Source organism: Seriola lalandi, unplaced genomic scaffold (genome assembly GCF_002814215.2).
Source record: "Seriola lalandi dorsalis isolate HSWRI2012SDOR001 ecotype SW California unplaced genomic scaffold, Sedor1 jcf7180002054438, whole genome shotgun sequence".
Lineage (NCBI taxonomy): Eukaryota > Metazoa > Chordata > Actinopteri > Carangiformes > Carangidae > Seriola > Seriola lalandi.
In genome coordinates this window covers 89,077-109,666 of record NW_019524991.1, presented here as the reverse complement: position 1 = coordinate 109,666, position 20,590 = coordinate 89,077, and the positions used below count along the sequence as shown (strand labels likewise).

The 20,590-nt window shown below is 41.7% G+C and overlaps 1 protein-coding gene across 1 annotated transcript in view; it reads right to left on the bottom strand.

Annotated features, from left to right (window-relative positions):
* afg1lb (AFG1 like ATPase b) overlaps nucleotides 1-20,433 on the bottom strand; it is a 26,799-nt gene extending 6,366 nt beyond the window's left edge. The window contains exons 1-7 of the mRNA XM_087175263.1: nucleotides 20,304-20,433; nucleotides 19,755-20,077; nucleotides 16,137-16,188; nucleotides 15,869-15,970; nucleotides 15,488-15,615; nucleotides 11,405-11,504; nucleotides 8,292-8,350 (exon numbers count right to left, since the gene is read on the bottom strand). Coding sequence (XP_087031389.1) covers nucleotides 8,292-8,350; nucleotides 11,405-11,504; nucleotides 15,488-15,615; nucleotides 15,869-15,970; nucleotides 16,137-16,188; nucleotides 19,755-20,077; nucleotides 20,304-20,418 — 879 coding nt within the window. The 5' untranslated portion in view covers nucleotides 20,419-20,433. The remainder of the gene's footprint in view (nucleotides 1-8,291; nucleotides 8,351-11,404; nucleotides 11,505-15,487; nucleotides 15,616-15,868; nucleotides 15,971-16,136; nucleotides 16,189-19,754; nucleotides 20,078-20,303) is intronic.
* Nucleotides 20,434-20,590: the final 157 nt, after the last annotated feature.

Genomic DNA, 20,590 nt, shown 5'->3' with positions numbered 1-20,590 from the left:
ATATATATATATATATATATATAGCTTCTGTTGCACTGGTTAGATGCCAAACTACATTTCCTGAACTGATATTTACTGTGTGCAATGACAATACAGCTCATTGTCTTATGTGAGAGCAAACTGAATATCTTTGGATTCTGAACTGTTGAATTGTTAGCGTTAGTGAATGCTGAGCCGACATTATATCGATTTTTTTTTTTTTTTTTAAATAGGGGGCAGTTTTCATTGGATTCTTGTATTTCAGTATTTTCTTTAGCCAAATCTGAGCAGCGTTGGTAGTGGCACACAGAAAGCGAACAAATATGAAACACAAATAGATACCAATGGAACAATTGTGAAGATAGTATCCGATTAGATGTCACCTTTGATGTTTACATTGTTGCTCCATTCATGACTGAATCCATGTGAAACTGCGTGTGAATACTTGAATTTTTATGTATGATATATTATTTGTGATTTGCTCTATGATATGCTCTGGTACGTGCCAACATTTTAAAATTGTGTTTGACTTTGTGACTTAGTCTGCTGCTCATCTGTCGTGAAATACGGACGGTAAGAACTTCGTCTCCCCGCTTCCTCTCAGTATACATAATAAAATGGACAAAGAGCAACCACAGAGGGCAGTCGCCGTCTCAGTCTTCTCTGACAGGCTCTGGGATTTTGTGTCACTTCCTCATGGTTTATTGAGCTGATCTATTGTTCCTGTAGCTATTCAAAGTTCAAACTTTTCCAGATAGTGTAAAACGTCAACAGGATTCATGTCAGGGAGTACAGCACAAACTATAATCATCTCCACCATTCTATCAAAGAAAAGAAAGGAATTGCATATCATCCCATCCAAGCCATCGCCTGGCTGACTGAGTATTCAACGACAGCTCCAGTAAATTATGAAATCAGTGAATTTTCTGCCACTGGCCCTCTTAGGCTGCAGGATAATTAGTAATCATCACAAAGCAAGGGGACGGAAATACTCTATTCTTCTCTGCTGTCAACTTTTTATCTCTGTGTCCGCTCACACAAACGGGGTTCCCACTCTGAGCCAATTGGCTGAATCAGGCTTAATAACAACCTGACAAACTCGCCCTCCCCCACGCACAAAAGGGAGGTGTCATTTCATCAACCTACTGTGACCCCACCAACGGGTAAATAGTCCCTCCAAAAAGAAAAAAAAAAAAAAAAAAAACTTGTCACTATCGCCGCCACATCATTAGAATCTCAGTTTGTCTTTTCTCCTGCCATCTTCTACTCCCTCCCTTTGTGAAGTGTCTCTACCGACGGTGAAGACTGCTGATGCGTTTCTTGACGGAGGAGCGAGGTACAAATAAGAGAGGGGAAAAGAAGGAGGAATGGAAACACAATCAGTGATGATGATTCCATTGGTTATTTATAATCAGATGAGGCTGGGGCCTTGCAGGTCATTACTTGATTATCCATCTTGAGGGGATTGTCAAGTTCTCACTCCTCCAAGATTTCATCCGCCCACACATTGTGGTCTTGTCCCCCCTCCTCCCCCTCCTGCCCATCCTCCCCCGCCCCGCCGCCACCACGCTCCTGTCTCAGACTCCAATAGTCAGTCTACTTTGCAGCATCAAGTCTTACCTCCCCGTCACCGTCCGTTTAGCTTATTCTGTTTAAAAAGGACTCTGATGTATGTTAGCGGAACTTAAATATCTACTGGCTTCACCGCTTTCGCCTGATTCTAGTGCTGAAAAGATTAGCCAATCAACTGATTAGTTGACTGATTAAAAGTTGAATCTTTTCATTTACTGATTAATCGCTTAACATATCTTTTCTATATCATTGTAAAGTGAACATCTTTGAGTTCTGGTCTGTTGGGGGGGCATTCTTCATGATTCTGCGACATTTTAAAGAATATGAAATCTATTCCATTAATCAGGAAAATTACGGAAGAGATTATTCATAATGAAGATGATCATCGGTTGCAGCTCTAGTCTGGTGGCACAGTCACTTATACTTCTCTGTGTTACTTTGTAAAGCGCTGGACACAACACACACTTACCTACATACTGTATGCTTAATGAACAAAACTACTCTTCATGGAGTACAGAGCTGAAGGGATTAGTCGCTGGACAGAAAAGTAATCGACACTTGTACTGATGATGGATTCATTGGTAAAATCATTTTTCAAGCAGCAGCACTAAACATGCTCTTGCTTTAGCGTCTCAGTTGCGAGGACTTGTTGCTTCTCTTCGTCTTATTGGACAGTGAACTGAATATCTTTGGGTTTTGGACTGTTGGTGGGACCAAACAAGGGATTTTTATGACATAATATTGGTCTTTTGAATGTTGATTTTGACAACCTTGATTTTTTAGTATTTTATGACATTTTATACTAAATAAATGATCGATTAATCAAGAATATAATTGGCAGATTAATAAATATTCAAAATAATTATTAGTTGCAGGTCACTGATAAGGTCAACCTGAGACAGATGTGTAAACTTTGGGGTTTCACTGCTGATTAATACTGGAATACTGTGATTTTACTAAAAGTCACTATGAAATGACTGCGCAAGGTGTTTCTATTAATATTTAGATGCTCAAACATTCAATTTGGATTTCTTCCTCATGTGGCAGCATCTCTGTGCTTCCACCATATTGTGTTCACTTCACTTCACTTTGTGTTTGAAGTTTTGTAGCCGTAAGAAGTTTTCTAACTCTCTAAATGCTCTCAGTCTCACAGTATCAATTTAACTTTGTGACGTAGTCTGAAGCTTCTGTCACTATAGACGTATTTATTGTTGAAACATTTAGAGGATCAATGAAGAATATTTAAAAAAAAAAAATAAATAAATAAATAATCTACAACAAATTCAAGAGTCGAGTGTCACCTATTAAACGCCAAAATGGTTTCTGAGCCATTGGAAAACGGGTGAATTTACATTTCAGTGAGGATTTCTCTTTTTATTTCATTGTAAGCTGAATATCTTTAGGTTTTGTTGTTCAAAGAAATTAATTGATTTGAGAAAATTACCTCAGACTCCAGAAGGTTGTGATGGATTTTTTCAATATATTTTATACATTATATGATATTTAAAAAAAAAAAAAAAAAAAAAAAAAAACCCAAAAAACAGACATTTCAAATTGAAAAATAAATTGTTGGTTGTAGCCAGAAGTTTAGTATTATCACAAATCAGGGCTTAATATCTGCTATTTGTCCCAGTGGTGTGAAAAGCAGTCCCTAATTGTAGCTGACTGACAAGACAGAGAGATGACAGACATGAGAATCAGAGTCTCTATAGAAGAAAGTCATCCAAACACATGTAGCTCCAATCATGTCATTGTCCGAGCTGTCCACTGCTCTCTCTGGACAGCCGTTTAGCATAAAAACAGAGTGGCTTTTTTTTTTTTTTTTTGGTTGCTGCATCTACTCCCCTCTGCGCCCACTCCCTCTACGACATATCTTTCTCTATCCTTTACTCCTCAAAAAGTTGCTTTTGAGTTTTTCAAAGAGCGCGGTGCCATTGAGCTGCAACAAAAGCCAAGGATAGCTGACTATTGGGCCCTGATGAGGTCCACTCCCTCATTACCCGGCAGCAGAAAACATTTGATGCTTTTTTTGTTTGGCCTGGAGAATTGACCAGGCCTCAAAGAAATGCGGGGTGGGAAGGCTGAAAAAGAGACGAAGGGGGGAGAGACGGGGAGAGAGAGAGGGAGAAGGGGAGGAGGGGAGAGGTTGTCGTTCATTCAACCATGTGTGTCTTACAGCCTTGTGTGGAAGGACTGAAGAAAAGAGGGAGGGAGGGATAGAGGGGTCGAGAGAGAGACGGGGTAGAAAAGAGAGAAAGCTTAAAACACTGCCTTTATGCTGGCAAGTTCTGGACGACTCTTCTGACATCAAAGTGTTTTCACTAACTGGGGAGCTGCTGTGTGTGTGAGTGTGTGTGTGTGTGTGTGTGTGTGTGAGTGAGTGGGGGGGGGGTGTATGTGGTGATTTTATTCATTCTTGGGCAGTCGTGGGGTGGGGGGTGGGGGGGTTCGTGACAATGTGAACACCCTAATTACACCTAATGATCTATTCCCTTAAAGTGTGACCGCCTTGGGCCAGCGATGGTTTGTTCTACGGGGTCGTTCTCACAACCTCCCCCTACCTCGGCTGCTCCTCTTGGGGAAACATCTTTTGAGTTGGAGGCCCCACCTTTCGTGATCCAGGACCCCACTGGACCCCCCACCCTCAACCCCTCTCGAGCTCTGTGGAGGCCCAAAACCCCCGAGCCGCGCCAAAACGGGGCGCAGGCTGTGCTTCCTGCACCTGGCCAACAGAGGCTCCACATGCTGGTGGTGGCAACACAGGGACACGAAACCGATGCCACACAGCTGAGAACAACACCCCGTCTTACTTATGAGACCGAAACCAGTTGACTAAACTCTTGCTTTCTTAACATTTTTTTTGTTCTTGTTTTAGTCTGCCATTTTGTTTTGGTTGCCTTGCCTAATGTGATCAACAATTAACCTACATTACTGAGGTATAAAACCTGTTAGTAACCCACCTCCACCTTCAGATTTACAAAGGAATACATACAGTACAGTATAATGTACCTGTGCGTGCGCATGCAAGCTTGATTAGCCTGCACACATCTCGCAGAAAAACAGGAAAAAAAAAATCAGTTAGGAAGCAGGAAATAAAAAAATCAAGGTAACTGGATCAATCAAAAATTAGACAATATATAGAGAACGAGTTCCTCATGTTGAAAAGGAGAAAAATTGATTTGTCCTTTATCAATCTTTTTTTTTTTTTTTTTTAGAGGCAAGAGACAGATATGAAAGAAGTGAGGTACGCGGTGAGTGGCACTGCCCTGCCATTGAATGCTCTGGAAGACAATGACAGTCATCAAATATCAGCATCCGCTTGATTTGAACTGGCAGGCAGCCAGCTCTTCACAGGCAGTCCTTCTCACCAAGGTCTCCACTGGAGGACCACGTCCCTCTCGTTGCACAATTTTTCCATTCTCCATCATTCTGTTTTTTATTTATATTTTCCTTTTTCTGTAATCACCAACTGCACCACAAACTGTAATTATTAATGGTGACACACACACACACAAAAAAGAGCATATTAAAAGATGGGTTAAAAACAGCAGGAAACCCAGAGATACTCAGTTGCTTCAGGGTTGTTGTTGTGTCCCCCCCCCCCCCCGCAGCACTGTGCGCAACTGCAATCGAACAGGCGGAGGGAAAATAAAGTCAGTATTCTGCTACTACAATGCAGAGACCTGACCTTGGGTGAGTAAAGCCAGTGAGCAGAACAGGATAGTGATAGAATAAAGAGCGGGGTAGAGGTGCAGAGAGAGGATGGCCGATGAAAAGTGAAGTGGAGAGGGAGGACAGTTTGTGAGAGAGGAAGAGTGTCTTAGTTACAATACTGGCAGTGTCCATTAAAAAAAAGCCTTTAAACCTTGTATTTTACAGAATGCTGAGCTTTGCTATGGCTACAACTAAAAAGAGGCCTAAACAACTGAATAGATCCACAGATGGAGTCCACAGAGACGCTAAAAAGAACAAGAAATTACAAATGACTGAGTGAATGAAAGCAGTCAGGGACTTTAAGATTCAGTGAAGTTGTATGATTTCCATGCCTGACAAGTACTTCTACTTAAAAATGTGTGCTTGATCTCATTCCTTATTTTTAAGATTAGGAAACTGGATTATTTGGGGCGCTGTGGAAAAAGGGGTCCCAACTAATCAGAAGTCAACAGTTAAATAAAGACCTCAACCCAGGCGGACGGAGGCGGTGGATTAACCTCTACCACTCTGGCTCAGGTGATAGGGAGGAGAGGTCAGAGGCTATTTTTACTTTCTAACACCCTCATTCATTCGCTATAGAAACACACTCAGGCCGCGCACATACAAGAGTGTGAGCTGCGTCGGGAAGAAGGACCCGCATCGCTGGTCCCTGCAAGCATTAATTCAATCTATTAAGGGTCAGCTAGTTAACAGCGTGACCCCGCTAAAACACGCTTTAACTTTACAGAACAGGCTGCTATAGAGAAGCCATTGCACCCCCCCCCCAAAAAAAAAAAAAAAAAAACCCGACCCCCAAAACCAGATGGCCTCACAAAGGGGAACATGGGACCCTGAAAGAGAGGAGGTAGTGCAGGGCAGAGAGGGACAACAGGCATTCAGGACCTTGATGAGGGTGGATTAGAGAGGGCAAGGGTGCTGCTGGGAGAGTAGGTGGGGAGCAGGGTGACTCCAAGGCCTGGAGCCTAAAGGAGTTTTATAAATCGAAAACAACTGGACTAGGTTATTTGTCTGTGAAGACGTTTCACCTCTCATCCAAGAGGCTTCATCAGTTCGTGTACGCATCTGACCAGGCTAGGACTGGTCCTGAAAAAAGAGTCCTAGCCTGGTCAGATGCGTACACGAACTGATGAAGCCTCTTGGATGAGAGGTGAAACGTCTTCACAGACAAATAAGCTAGTCCAGTTGTTTTCGATTTATAAAACTCCTTTAGGATACTATGACCTGGACAAATGAGAATATACACAGGCCCAAGGCCTGGAGCGTTTACATTTGTGTCCTTGCCTCTGTGTGTGTGTGTGTGTGTGTGTGTGTGTGTGTGTGTGTGTGTGTGTGTAGCTCTGGTGACCCTGAAACTGTCTGTGGCCTGGGCCCTGCAGATCAACCATATTGCTCCTGTTCAAGCACTCGAGCTGGAATTTCCTGGATTTTTTTTTTTTTTCTCATGTCATACTTAACAGTAATCACAATGAGGTTTGTGATGTAACAGACAACAGGTACATGTAATGGGATCATAATAATCTTGCACCAACATATCTAAAGCCTGACCAATCGTGGAGTTCTGAGGCCAATCAGGCTAGTTATGATGTGTAGGGGGGCGAAAAGGAAAACACCACAACAGTATAGTATAGTTTTAAATCTGGTTTACAAAAGTGTAATGAGAAAAATATTACTCTTAACACATGTACCAAAATGGGCTCAGATGTGATGCTATGTTAACAGAATTTATGTGCAGATTATTGTAAACTACTGAGTCCGTTGGACAATCTGTGTTATAATGACGCTATAATGACACTGAGTGCTTCTAAACCAGTATATCAAAATCTAAATATATGGTTGAGTCTCAAAACATTGTGCTAACTTGGTGTTAATACAGGTGTTTAATAAAAGTAAGACAGACATATTTAAATTTGAATCTATAATAAATGATAATATAAAAACTGTTTTCTTCCACTAAGCCATAAAATTCAAGTAGCACCATGAATGGTGATTTGGTGGAGAGCATTTATCTGCTACTTTATACTGGTTGAGAGTGTGACTCAGCCAGACCTTCTTTTTTTTTTTACACATCTGTGTGCAGGAAATCACTATTAAGGTAAGCATGGTCAACCAAGGTCAATAAGGCAACTTCTCTAATATCAGTAGGTTAGAAAATGTTGACAATCACTCAATCATTTTGATTATATGAAGGTGAGAAGTTGCACGGTTTATAGTGGAGTACTTTACCTGAAGCTTACTCTTCTTCACATCCACCAGATCATAAATGCATGTGACTAGTATTTGAGGAGTGGGCATGATGAGTGGCACTATGGTTATAATGTAATTTGTTTCTTTTACTTGTTGTTTCCCATTACTGTAAATCAGTTTTTTCTCTCTCATGAATGGTGAAAAGGAATCAGTTTTGCATTTATGGCATAATATGCTGCAGTGGGATACTGCTCGTCAGTACTATTTAGACTAAATACCAATAAAAGGTGCAAGAATGCTACCATCATCTGTTGCAAAATGCATGACAACAAATTATTATGCAATTATTTATGATCATGATCACTCCAAACACATCAATGATCATCTGAGATGCAGGGAGGATAATGGTTCTACCTGCTTAAATTGCAAAGTAGATTTTTTGCTGGAAATGCTAACTGCTGCAGCGCTCCTCTCTCCCTCCCCACACTCACCCCCTTTACTTTTGAAATGCAAGCAGTCTGGGTCAGTCACTCAGCCCGTCCGCCCACCTCCCATTCACATTACCTGTGCTCACTCACGCTCTTTCCATATCTCCCTACCTTCCTCTCACTCTCTCTCTCTCTCGCTCTCTGTGGGTCTTTCAGCGTGCCCTGGTATGATCAAAGACAGCTTTGTGACACTTTGCGAGGCATCCAGGAAGCAGAAAACATCAAACCACTAAAGAGCAACTTGCAAAAAGACAGACACAGAGGGACAGAGGCGCACGTGCAAGTGTGTGCGTGTATGTGTGTGTGATAAACAAATGAATAAATTAACAAGACAAGAGAGAGGGATGACTCTACCTTCAGCACGTCGATGAAAGGTAGGAAGGTGTCCCTCTGAAGTCCGTTTTTGTACAGATCTGAAAGAGGAGGGGAGGGCCTGTATTAGAGCTGCTGTTTAGCCTCCTAATAATGTCATTCCCTCGCCACAGATTGGCAGATAAAGTGGCTATTGATGAACTGAAGGATGGGTGGGGAGGTACGACAAAAGGACTGGGACCAGGGGAGAAAAATGGATTTCTCTACCGGCAGCGGCAGCAACATAAAATTCATTACATTCCCAAACAATGGTGGCGAGAGAAAGGACTGTCGCCTTTTCAGCGTGGACAATGTCCACAGCAGCTCGCTGAATAGAGGTTTCAATTAGCTCGGCTGGAACAAATTACATCTGAAGTAGCATCCCTGATAGACAGATAAAACAGATACGGATTCACACACAAAAACAGACAAAGACACACACACACACACACACACACACACACACACACACACACACACACACACACACACACACACACACACACACACACACACACACTGATGTTTAAGCTCTCTCCAGCTTGCAAACAAGTGGTCGGTGGTTGTTGTTGATGTTTGGGCTTATACTTACTACAGTAGGACCTGACATACAAATAACACTCGCTTGATAACTCCTACATTGTAATGAACTGTGTGGGAGACATGAGTATTAAAGAAAGAGTCCAAACATTTTTGGATACTGGATGCATTTGCTTCCCTGCTGAGAGATGAGAATGAGATGAGAAGATCAATTCAACTGTTGTGTCTGTACAGTAAATATGAAGCTACAACTTGCAGCTGGTTAGCTTAGCTTAGCATAGCATTAAGACTGGAAACATAGTGAAAACTTGCAAATGGCTCCTTTACGACAGGCAAAAGGTTGAAAAGTGAGCTGAATCGTACATGGAGCCAGCAAGAGGTTCATTTTTATGATTATTTCCCATGACACTGTGCATTTAATTACTACATAGTGACGCAACCAATGACGCTGTCAGTGAAAATTATTATTCATTTCAGGTAATCAAAATAGGCTCAGTCCATTAATATAAAGTGCATGTGAGATCCAGTGTACTGAAAGTGTTCCACTCCAAAAACACACCATGTTTCCCTCACACTAACCCTCCTCATTAAATTCTATCAGTATATAAAAACAATAAAACACTACTTTAGCTGTTCTAGCAAAGGGGTTTTTTGATACCAGCATCTCCACATCAATTAAAGATGGAAAATGTATGCCTTTCATGTCCAGTTGTCTCTTATGGCTTTCAGTGTTCCATTAACCATGTAATTAATACCAAGTAGGCTCTCTATCAAGTTTGCATGGTTTGGTGCTTTGTTCTTAATAGCTAGTAAATATCAGAGACGCGTGTCTTTGTCTACGAGAGCCACCTTGCTGCCATCCACTTCGTACCCACTCAAGGTTTTGACACATCAAAATCTTCCTCGCCAAAAATAAAAAAAAACGACATCAGATGGCGCATCATGCATTTATCTCCACCTTGATCACCGTCTTGCTCATTCTTTCTCCAGCCTTACTCACCTGGCAGTAAATGCAACATCAAAGCCTGTTTAAAGGTTGTGTCATGTCTCTAAAAAGGTGGGAGCTGTATCAAATGTTCCTTGCCTCTTTCTTCTGGTTAATTGCTGAAAAATGGGAAGTAGTTGGTATGGTCTTGTAGAGCTCAAATGATTCTTGCTGGAGCCAAGCACTTCTGGATAAAAGTATTTGTCAGTGATGCAGATGTATGTAAAGTAACTGTCAAATGTGTTGATGTTACTTTGGCGCAGGTGGAGGAGAAGCAGTTCAGGGAGTATTACTTTCAGCTGCAGGCAGAGTATGGACTGTTTGCTGGATAGTTAGGTAGACCTGCAGGGTTAAGGCATTGTTTGACAGTAGTTTACTGTTAAGGCTTTTGCTCTGTCAGTCCCTCTGAGCTGAGCTTTTTATAAACCCAGAATTCCTTGCACTCTTGCATGCTTGCAATAAGTCGTAAAAGCTAACAAGTTAGCAGTTACCCTGAAACCGAGGTGCAGACTGTTGCAAAAACTCCTTTCCAACATACCATGCTTTATTCCCCAAGTGTCTCCAAAAGTACTGTGATTTAATTAAGTCAAATGATTAACTGATGGACTGTAAATCAAGAAACTGGAAACGACCTCATGACTAAGGCAAGATGGCCGAAGACATTTGGGGAAAACAGCATGGTGTGCTGGAGAGGCGTTAAGCAAAGTGCATCCTGTAATTTTGATGAAGTTAGTAGTTAAAAAGTTGGCAGTTAAAAGGATTTTCTACTTTCAACAAGCCTATCATTTCTGAGTCAGTGCAGCATCTCAAAAAACTTGCTAGTATAAAAACGCCGTCGGCTCAACCTCTCAATCTGGCACAAAAAATCTGGCTGAAGAAAATGAAGTAGCAGAGTACTCTTGTGCAAGGCACTTGATTGCGTTGATAAGACTGGAAAAATCGCTATATAAATGCAGTCCATTTATCATTTATTTCTAATGTGGGTAGGCCGTAACTCAGAGCAGGCTAAGTAAATCTTGCGGCTCTGATGCCCGTCATTCCTTTTCTTATAAAAAGGTTCTTTCTCTTACTCTCTCCATTTACTAATGGTCGTTTTAGGATGTGTGTTCCTTTTCTGCAAGAGAGGGTCACTTATGATGCTACCTGTGATTATTCAGTGCAATAAGCATTATCCGAGTAACAGTTTAACGTAACAGTTTTTGGAAGTAATGTATTTTCACTTTTGGGGACAATGGTTCAAAACTACCCCAGTAGTAGCAGTAAGAGTAAGTATTATCCAATACTCTATATGTTGTTGCTACTATTAATGTTGTAGTAGTTAACGTGTTTCTGAGATGGTCCTTTACTTTTACTGCTAATTATTTATGAATCAGAGACTACAGGATTGGTCTGTAACTTCATTTACATTAGTAAACCTTTAAATGATTTCTGAAGATGTATTTCACATTAGACTCTTTGTATACATGGACTTGCAAAAAGAGCAGAAAATTTACTGAGCTGTGTGATTAGTAACAAGAATAGAGATGATAAACAATGGCTGAAAGCAAATAAAAAGTACAATACTGTTGTTCTCAGACACTGGTCGTCGTACCATCAGGGGGTCTGTTGGAAGTGGCCACCACCACCACTCCGGTCTTGAACAGCGTCTCGAAGAGCTGCTTCAGGATCATGGCATCAGCGATGTCCGTCACCTGACAGAAGGGAACCAGAGAAGAAGAGGAGGCACATTCATGTACTGTATAATTTACCTTTTCTTGCCACACCACATGCCCGTGTGTGTGTGTGTGTGTGTGTGTGTGTGTCTGAGGTCAAACCATGCTATTAACACTCCATGTTGATTAGTGTCATTCAGGTGTGCTCATTCAATCCTTTGTGTCTGGTCATGGCCATTCAACTCTTGCACACATCCACTCGCACATACACACACACACACACACACACACACCTAAACCACTTGAACTGACTGCAAATGGTCACGAAGCGGCTTTCTGCGGAGTACAAGTAGCTGAGGCAAAGCAGCGGACCCAAGCTAATCAACTGAGCAGACGTGAGAATGACCTGAACGCAAGCGAGGAAACAAGAAGAAGAAAAGAATAATGAAAACGGAGAAATGTGAATCCAGTCTCGGGTTATGATGGCAGACAAAGCTTCTATCTGAGATGGCCATATAAAAAGGCATATAAAAAGGTTTGTGTGTGTGTGTGTGTTGTAGACACAAGGCTTCACCAGGTTATAATACATTAATCCAATTCAACTGCGTTTTTCATCTACATCATTTCCACAAGTCCGCAATAAACAACGGTCAATGACAGCACTGAAGCAAGGACGTTTATGAGTCGCCGGCTGTTACATGAAGAGCTCTGACCTTTCTATTAGTAATCCAGTGCTCTCACTTTTGTTCTTATTCTCTCATCTCTCTCTCTTTCACCTCTGTTGTTCTTTTGAGCATCCATGAAGGGAGAAATCATGTTACCATGTGACTCACACTTGTCAAAGAAGCATGTATATAACACGGCTGATTAGGCACGACGGCTGACTGATATGCAACGGGCCAACTGTAAAAGAAAAATGAATTCACTTCAAGTTTCTCCATGCTCAAAGTCATCAGCTTCATGCTAATTCTCCTTTATATTCAACACATTAACAGTTCTTCCAATATGACAAACAAATCAACTAAAAACAAATGACCTTCCTTTGCAAAATTACAGCTGTAAAGATAGTGCCTAATGTGGTGAGGAAACATTACGTCCCAGTAACACTGCTGAAGATTAAACTACTGACATTTTAGGTAAACTGAGAGAAAGAAAACTAGTTGCTTTTCTACCATTTAGAGAAATGACAGTATGAAACCCTTTAAGAATTAGGATGTGTTGAATAAAAAGGACAATTTTTTAGTCATGTCTCTGTCCCGCCCTCTCCTCTTACTCCCTCTTACCTACTTTTCTGCATATAACAGGCACTTCTGATAGCCATACCCACAGCATATGCCTCCTTTCATAGTGTGGAGAGTCTTCTGCTTTTGCATATTAGCCCCACTGCCCTTGCCAATACTTGATTAACATTTGTGTTAAAGCCTTGATTTCACTAAGGAGAGGTGGCTAAGGGCATCAAATTAGTGTGTGTGTACTTGTGGTTGTGTAAGAGATTGTGTGCGTGTGCACGTAATGAGAATCAACAGAAAGCCAAGGCTCTGTGTCTTTCTGAAGGGGCCCCTATTTCCTCCAACCGCAGGATTTTATTTTCATTTCAAAAGAATCATTTAAAAATGACCTTTTATACAACCTGGATTTGTTTATTCATGTGCCCTCAACATGGGCATAGTATGAGGGGCAATATTGATTGCTGAATGAGTAGGGGGAGAGGGAAAGAGAATGGGTACCCACAGAATGAGAAAGGTGGAGGGGACCGATGTAGCACTTGTGGAACACAAAAATAATGGTGCAATCTCCGTCAGCCAATGCTGATATTTAAATGAGCATCCAATTACTCAAGCGGCTGTCAGTTTACAGCAAGGCACACGGGTGCCAAATTAAACCTCTTTTGATGTTACACCTCTTTATGTACACAACCTATGAGCAATTTCACAGAGGCTGCACAGTGACTGAGGCCCTGAGACAATGATGCTCAAGCGCTTTCTTCTCACTCTTCCTCCTCCTTTCTCGCTCTCTTCCCATCTTTCCATCTCGGACCTCTCAATGGCGAGTATTCATTAGGGGAGCCGGGTGGGGGCCGGAAAAGGAGGGAGGGGGGCTACAAATTACTGATAATGGCACGGCGCTAATGAAGAGAATGGAGAAATGTCATTAGCATTTAAGAGGATAAGATCCATCTGACCCACCGCCGCCAGTCGCTTTCTAGCTCCACTCACTTAAGGAAGCAGAAGAGTGCGACTGATACCCAGAGCCTCATTTGCATGGCTGAGTGGAGGAGGATGCTGATTGGTATAGACCGCACCCCACCACCAACCCAACCATCCACCCCCAACTCTCCCAACCTTGCAACCTCTTGTTTATGCATCACAAACAACGCGCACATGTCTGCTTGTTTCCCCTCCATTCACCGGTAGCAACAGTCGACAAGCGAAAACAGCAAAGCTGGCGACAGCAAACAAAACAAATCAATGAGAATGCACAAACAGCGCCGCAGTTTAAAATGTGAAAGACGGGTGGATGAAAGGAGCGGCTCTTGATCCTCGCAGATGCACAGAGAGTGATTAGAGAGAGCAACCGCACCTTCTGTGACCTTTGACCTGCCGGCATTAACTGTAATGATATCAGTAAGAGGAACAACATTGTGCTGCTAATAGATGTGTTTGGCTGCTAATGATAAAGACAGGAGCACATGTCTGTCTCTGTGCCAGTGAATGAATGATTACCTTAAAGAGAATAGAGAGAGATTCAGTAGTGGCTCTCTCTTCTGACACCAAATGTTAAAATAATGAGAAGTCTGCAGCACTAATGGCAGACGGTGCCTTTTAGTTGTGTATATCGAGTGGACAAGAACTAGAAATGACTTGGTTGTAAATGTTTGGGAGACAACCAACCATGTGAGTGTATGAACAAGCAACAGGAGATCATAGATTCAACTGACGGCTGCAGGTTTAAGGTATTCACAGTGAAAATGTTACACCTTGATACATGTGAGATTACACAATTCTACTTCTTCTGTGCCAGTAAATTACCTCTTTACTACATACTACTGCAGAAAGAGAATGTCGAGGAAGTCATTGTACAATTGTACTATGTTCAAAAAGGCCACTAGGTGTCCCCAGTCCTGTTTTTGTGGGGACATCATGATCAGAAGCATCCAGTTGTCCAGACAGGGAAGACGCCGGCTGGTACTGAACGCTAATAAGGAATGAAGTTTAAGCACAAAATACTGCACTCAGAGTGCAACTTTTCAAAAATGATCTTTGGCCTTATTAACAAAGAAGGGACACAAAATAAAGTTACTACTATCGAATTAACCCTTTGTTTCCTTCCTCATCACTGTTGTGTGAGTTTGTGTGTAAATGTGTGCCAAAGTCTCATGTCCAGGAGCTTTTTTCTAACAATGGGCCTTCGTTTGTGTTGGATCCTAATATGCAGTATGGTATATTTCTCGCCTTGCTATAACAGCTGTATCAATACTGTATGCATGTAAATACCAGCATTTTTATACAAATCTACTGTAGAATAATTTTGAACTTACTGAGTTAGCACATACTGAAAGATATCATGAGCATGGTGCAACATGCTGACATTTTAAGCATGGTCATTTGAGAGAATTTTTTTCTATATGCTAACTTGTTTAAACTTTAAAATCCCTTCAAAAATAGGCACAATTATTTATATTGTATCCATTATGCCCCCCAAAGTCTTATTTCCATTAAATCTTTAGTGCATTTTAAAGTTTGTATTGGTATTTATCTAATTCTCCCACCTAACAGATGTTTCTTTGCAATGAAATACCTAAACATCAGGATACCCTTGTTATCTGGAATTGTACTATCAATATATTTACTCTTGTAACTTATTATTTAGCACTAGTTTCAGAGGACCACTGTGTCAAGAAAACATATGCAGTTGATATAAAGAACACATAACTCAGAATTTGTATTGTCTTGTAATGTTCAAGCAGACTTTAAGAACTGACAAACATACACACAAACAGTGCCTGTAGCACACTCGCTCACCTGAAACTCATCAAAACACAAGAGGCAGGTTTCATTGCTGATCTCCATGGCAACCGGTGATATGGGGTCATAGGTGAACATATTCCCTAGACTTCGTTTTGGCAGGCTTTGTTTCCTCCGATGGATCCCTTTAAGCAGCACACAAACGTCAGGCACGTCTTAAAGCACACCTGCATCGGCAACCCCAAACCCACTGACAATACTGAATAAAGCAGTAATTTCACCTGTATGCATAATGGTAGACAATTAGCAAGAGGGCTTCAGGACAAACAGAGAGATAAATATAGGATCTCTAGTGTGTGAGGAGTCAGAAAACTTCCCTGAAGTCACAATAGCCAGCCTTCAATAGTTAGTGAAGTGGAGTGGGAGGAAAATACTAACTTCTGTGGATGTCCAACATGAAGCCATTGAAGTGAACTCTTTTTTTATGGGTGTTTTCCACACGGGAGTAAAACAAATCCATAAGCATGGTCTTCCCTGTGCCTGAAAGGGAGAGACGATGAGAAAAAAAAAAAAAAAAAAAAAAAAAAAAAAAAAAGAAAGACATGTTTCCATCTTATATCCTGATCTCGGACATCTTTTAACAGGTTTAGCACCACAGAAAAAGCCATATTGATGGATAAAATACATTTTCTATATGTGATCTTACCAACATTTCCGTAGATATAGAAGCCCTTGGGTGGTCGTGGAGCAGGTACTTCCTTCAGCAGGAAAAGAGGAAAAATGAGGAAAAGACTGTTGTGTACTTGTTTTATATTAAATCTTTTAACAGCTGCTTGTCATCAGAAACAATAATACATAACAGTTAACCACAAATCACTAAGGTTATCCAACTTTAATGCATAGATTAATTCCTCATTAAAAGCACAAAACACTATAGTTGGTGACCTAAATAAACTGCGTTATATTCATTACCATATAAGACTGAATCATCGTTTAATAAACAAAGTATGCTGAGGCATTAAGCCACCACTACAGTGTGAGGTTTCACATTCTCCAGACTAGCCCACTGCAGGGGAGGAAGACAAAGGGGATCTAATCAACAAGACAAGCCAGGGTTCCCACGAAAGAAAAGCATCATCAGAGGAACAATGGGGGGATTTGTCAGACAAAACGGAGAGGACTGGATGAGGCTCCATACAAGATGGAGTGGACTTGTCTGTGCAGCCTGTTTAGCGCTGCTAATTGTGATACGGTACTGTTGCATTGAGGTGCTGCTGGAAGTCATTGTGCTGCCTGCCTCCTATCATCAAAAGATCCCTGCTTCAAAAAAAAAAAAAAAAAAAAACGTCTTCTGTGTGACCGAGCTGAGAATATTGAGTAAAGCCAAATATCTCCAAAGAGGGCCCAAGCTATGTGAACCCATGTGTCGTCAGTTTAATTATGACATGTAATGATAACTTGAGGCATATTTGTATCGAGCAGGACAAGTTACCGATGTTTTACATTTGGTTTAATAACTGTGGTTGATGATCGTCCATGTCTGTAACTGGGCGATGCCAAATAGCTTTGGAATCGACTCGGCACTAAAGAGAAAGGTTTGTCCTCTCAAAATTTAATTTGGTAACTATTTCATGGGGACGGTACTCAGTGTCCACTGCACTTGGTGTCCACCGCACAAGGAGCACTTGACTCTGGTAAATGCAGACAATGGCCGATTGAAAACTAAATGAAAAAACAAACTTGTTACCCATCCTCTCTCCCTGCTCCCTCTCTCCCCCACTCCTCCCCTCCTCACTACCCCCTCCACCGCCCCTGCCACCCATTCCCTCCATCCACCGCCTGTCCTGAGCTGGAGTGAAATACTGGAAGAGCAACAAGCCTTTCCTGTCTGCTCTGGCATAACAGTATGTGACTTCTCCCTGACTTCCCAAGCTGCCCTCTGGCATGGTGGGGTAATTGTCAGTGGTGGCTGGTAGCCATTCTGCTTCGGCAGAGTGGAGAAGGACAAGGCTGTCCCTCAGCCGCTCTGTCTAGCTGAGCTCTGTGGCCTTGTCTCACCTCCTGATGGAGGATATATACTGGCACATGAGTGGAAAGTTCACATGCAGGACATGGGCACTTTGGCTTTAAAGTGACTTCAGGAAAACTGTGTTTGAACATGTCTATCTACAGCCAAAGACGCCATGTCTCTAACCAGGAAGGTTAATAGAGTGATTTTGTGAGTTAGTTTTAACTGGTATAACCGCCCTGTCCCGCCGGAGGCCTACCGTGTACAGGACGACTCTATGATGCACGTCTGACTTGAAGAGTGCGGCTCCCACTAAACAATGGCCCATTGTTAGCCGACCATCCGCAAAACCACGCCACATTGGGTCAATATTAAGTCAAGTGTACTCTCCTCACAGACTTGGTCAGTTAGTGAGGACAATGGCGGCACTTTCACAGAGAGAACAGACACCGAAAGGACAGCGGTATGACCTGATTCAAACCAGAATAATTGCATAAGTACTCCAGTCAGTGTGTATGTGTGTGAGAGCCAGAGCAAGAAATAAGGTGCAAAAGGAGAGAAGGGACGGGGGGTGGGGGTGGGGGGATGGCGGTGGCGGTGTTGATAGCCTAACACCAAAGTATTTGTCAGAGTCCCAAATCAAAAGCAAAAAGGACAAGAATGGCCCAGACAATGGGGATCCCCTCATTACTGCATGGGGATGGTGAGAGAGTGAGAGGGGTGCCGGGACAGGCCCAGCGGGAGGTCTGCCCTGCTGCCTTCCAAAATCTCTGCCTAACCCTATGTGTTTGTGCCAGCCAACCAACAAAAAAAAAAAAAACACTCCCACCACCAAATACTAGACAGTCAGCTCCCCTGACCTAAAAACAACAACAGACCCCTACATTAGGCCGTTCCAAAACTCACATGCACAATACACTTCCCAGACCCCTACCCTCCCTTTGACCTGAGCCCCATGGCCACCATCAGTGATACAACTGGAGTACAGTACAGTGGACTCTGTGAAGTCCCCCCATATGTTAGACGTCAATGGGGCTTTATAACAGAATGAGAGTCCAGATGCCACACTGTCAAAGGCTTTAAACATATCCATGTTGTCATGTAAATCTGAAACCGTGTCCAGAATCACTCCCTGTTTTCTACCACGTCCATTTTTTATTTCCACTATTTTATTTGAGTGCTTGATTATTTTTTTTAATGTATGCCCTTTTTAGGTCACGATTTAGTGCCCTCAAAAATTCCTACAACTTAAAGAAAAGTTTTAGTTTAATATCCAGATGAAGCAAAACTAAAACCGCCCCAAATATCCAATTACTAGGTTGTCTCTCAGCTTTCAACAGATTCTCATGGTCTTCTTCAGTGGATGGAGTTTGCTCCGTTGTCAGTGAGATGAATATGCTTGCATACGGGTTCAACAGCTGTTATAATTTTACCCATGGGACTTTTGTTTTCATCATAACAGCTACAGACAGTTGTATGTCAGAACGCATCTCCAGGACAACAAAGCAGACCCACTCTGATGATGAACACTCTGTGAGATCAAATGAAAGCTCTGGGAAAAAGTTGGTAGGCGGACCTTGGGTTTGGAGACCACAGCACTGGCCTTGATTATAAAGGACTGGTATTTGTGTTTCGGCTCATGTATTACTCAAAATACTGACCTGGAATATTACCTTTCTTTTGAAAATGTAGCGTTTGGTTTTCCTAATTAATAATTTGGTTAAAGCAAAGAATGTTATTAATTTGATTTTAATATTGGCATAAACACACATTATTGTTGCTGCTATTTTTTCAATAAAGGAAAAAAATCCCAGCAGCTGTTACCTGTAAATTGAATGGGAAAAATAACATAATTTTCTCTCTCCTATGTTAGCCATTGCTAAAGTCAAAGAGAGAAGCAGACAGGAAGGGCTTGATGCTCTGGGAGAACTGGACAGACAGTCCTCACATCCTCACATCCTCTCACCCTGACATTTGGCTAAAATCACTGTGACACATCAGGCAGTCGTTAGGTCAGTGGTGTGGTCTTGATGAACAATCTTTAAGTTTTTTGGACACCACTCACATGACAAAAACTGATTAATAAGGGATAATCCAAATCATGATTATAAGTACACTGATTCCATACATATTTGAATTATGTTAAGAACCGTGCACCGGTTTCTTTATAACTAAGATTAAATTAAGAGATAAGATTTTAAACACATCTAAACAATATTGTATTTTGTAGGAGGTAATTTCTCAGTATGACAACAGGGGATTGTATTGATGAGTATTATTGTATTATGACACAAGTCTGTACAATATCTCTGTTACCTTATCAGCCGATTCGCCACCTTTCTTTTCAGCTGTGGTAATGTCGGGGGCTTTATCTTTCTGAAGTTGACTCTTGACATCTTTTGAGTCTAGTCTTGGAGGAGATGGGCTCAGGTAGATGCTGTTACTGTACTTCTTCAGGGTATGTTGCAGCTGGGCCAGCTGCTGTAGGACATGTCTCTGCTGAGCATCTTTCCTCAGGGAACCACACTGAACGAGGTGATCATAGTGTCCAATAGTTTCAGCAAAGGTAGAAACAGCTGCTGGAGACTCAGAGGAGCAGGATGATGAAGATGAACTGCATGTCCTCCAACTAGTGTAACCTTGAAGTATTTCAAAAGACATCTGTGTTAATCCGCTTTTTTTTTTAACATCCTGATTCCATTAAATACAATCAAACCGTGATTGGAAAGAGTGTGTAATCCAGGGGCTACTGGTGATGCCAGGTGTCAAAGTTAGCAAACCTGTATTACCTAAAACACGCTGTAACATCCTAAATCTCACACAGCCAAACCACCATTAAATACAACATGACGGGAAGACACTTACTTTTTCCCGTGAAATTGAATGTCAGACGGCAAATCTTCTTTGAGGTCAGCGCTGTATCTTTGAATAAAAACTTAATTGAGCATCTGACAGCTACAGGCACCGTGCAAGCCGCCATGATGCTTCAAAACGCCAAAGCTTTATTGAGATTCACGGACACATACAAGCACAAGCATGGAGGGGATTTAAATGTGAGATGTCCTGAATGCATGTTATCGAATATAATTTCTTTACATTTAAATTCATGACTGTGGAACAAAGGAAAAAAATGTTGCAAAGTCTTTGACCAA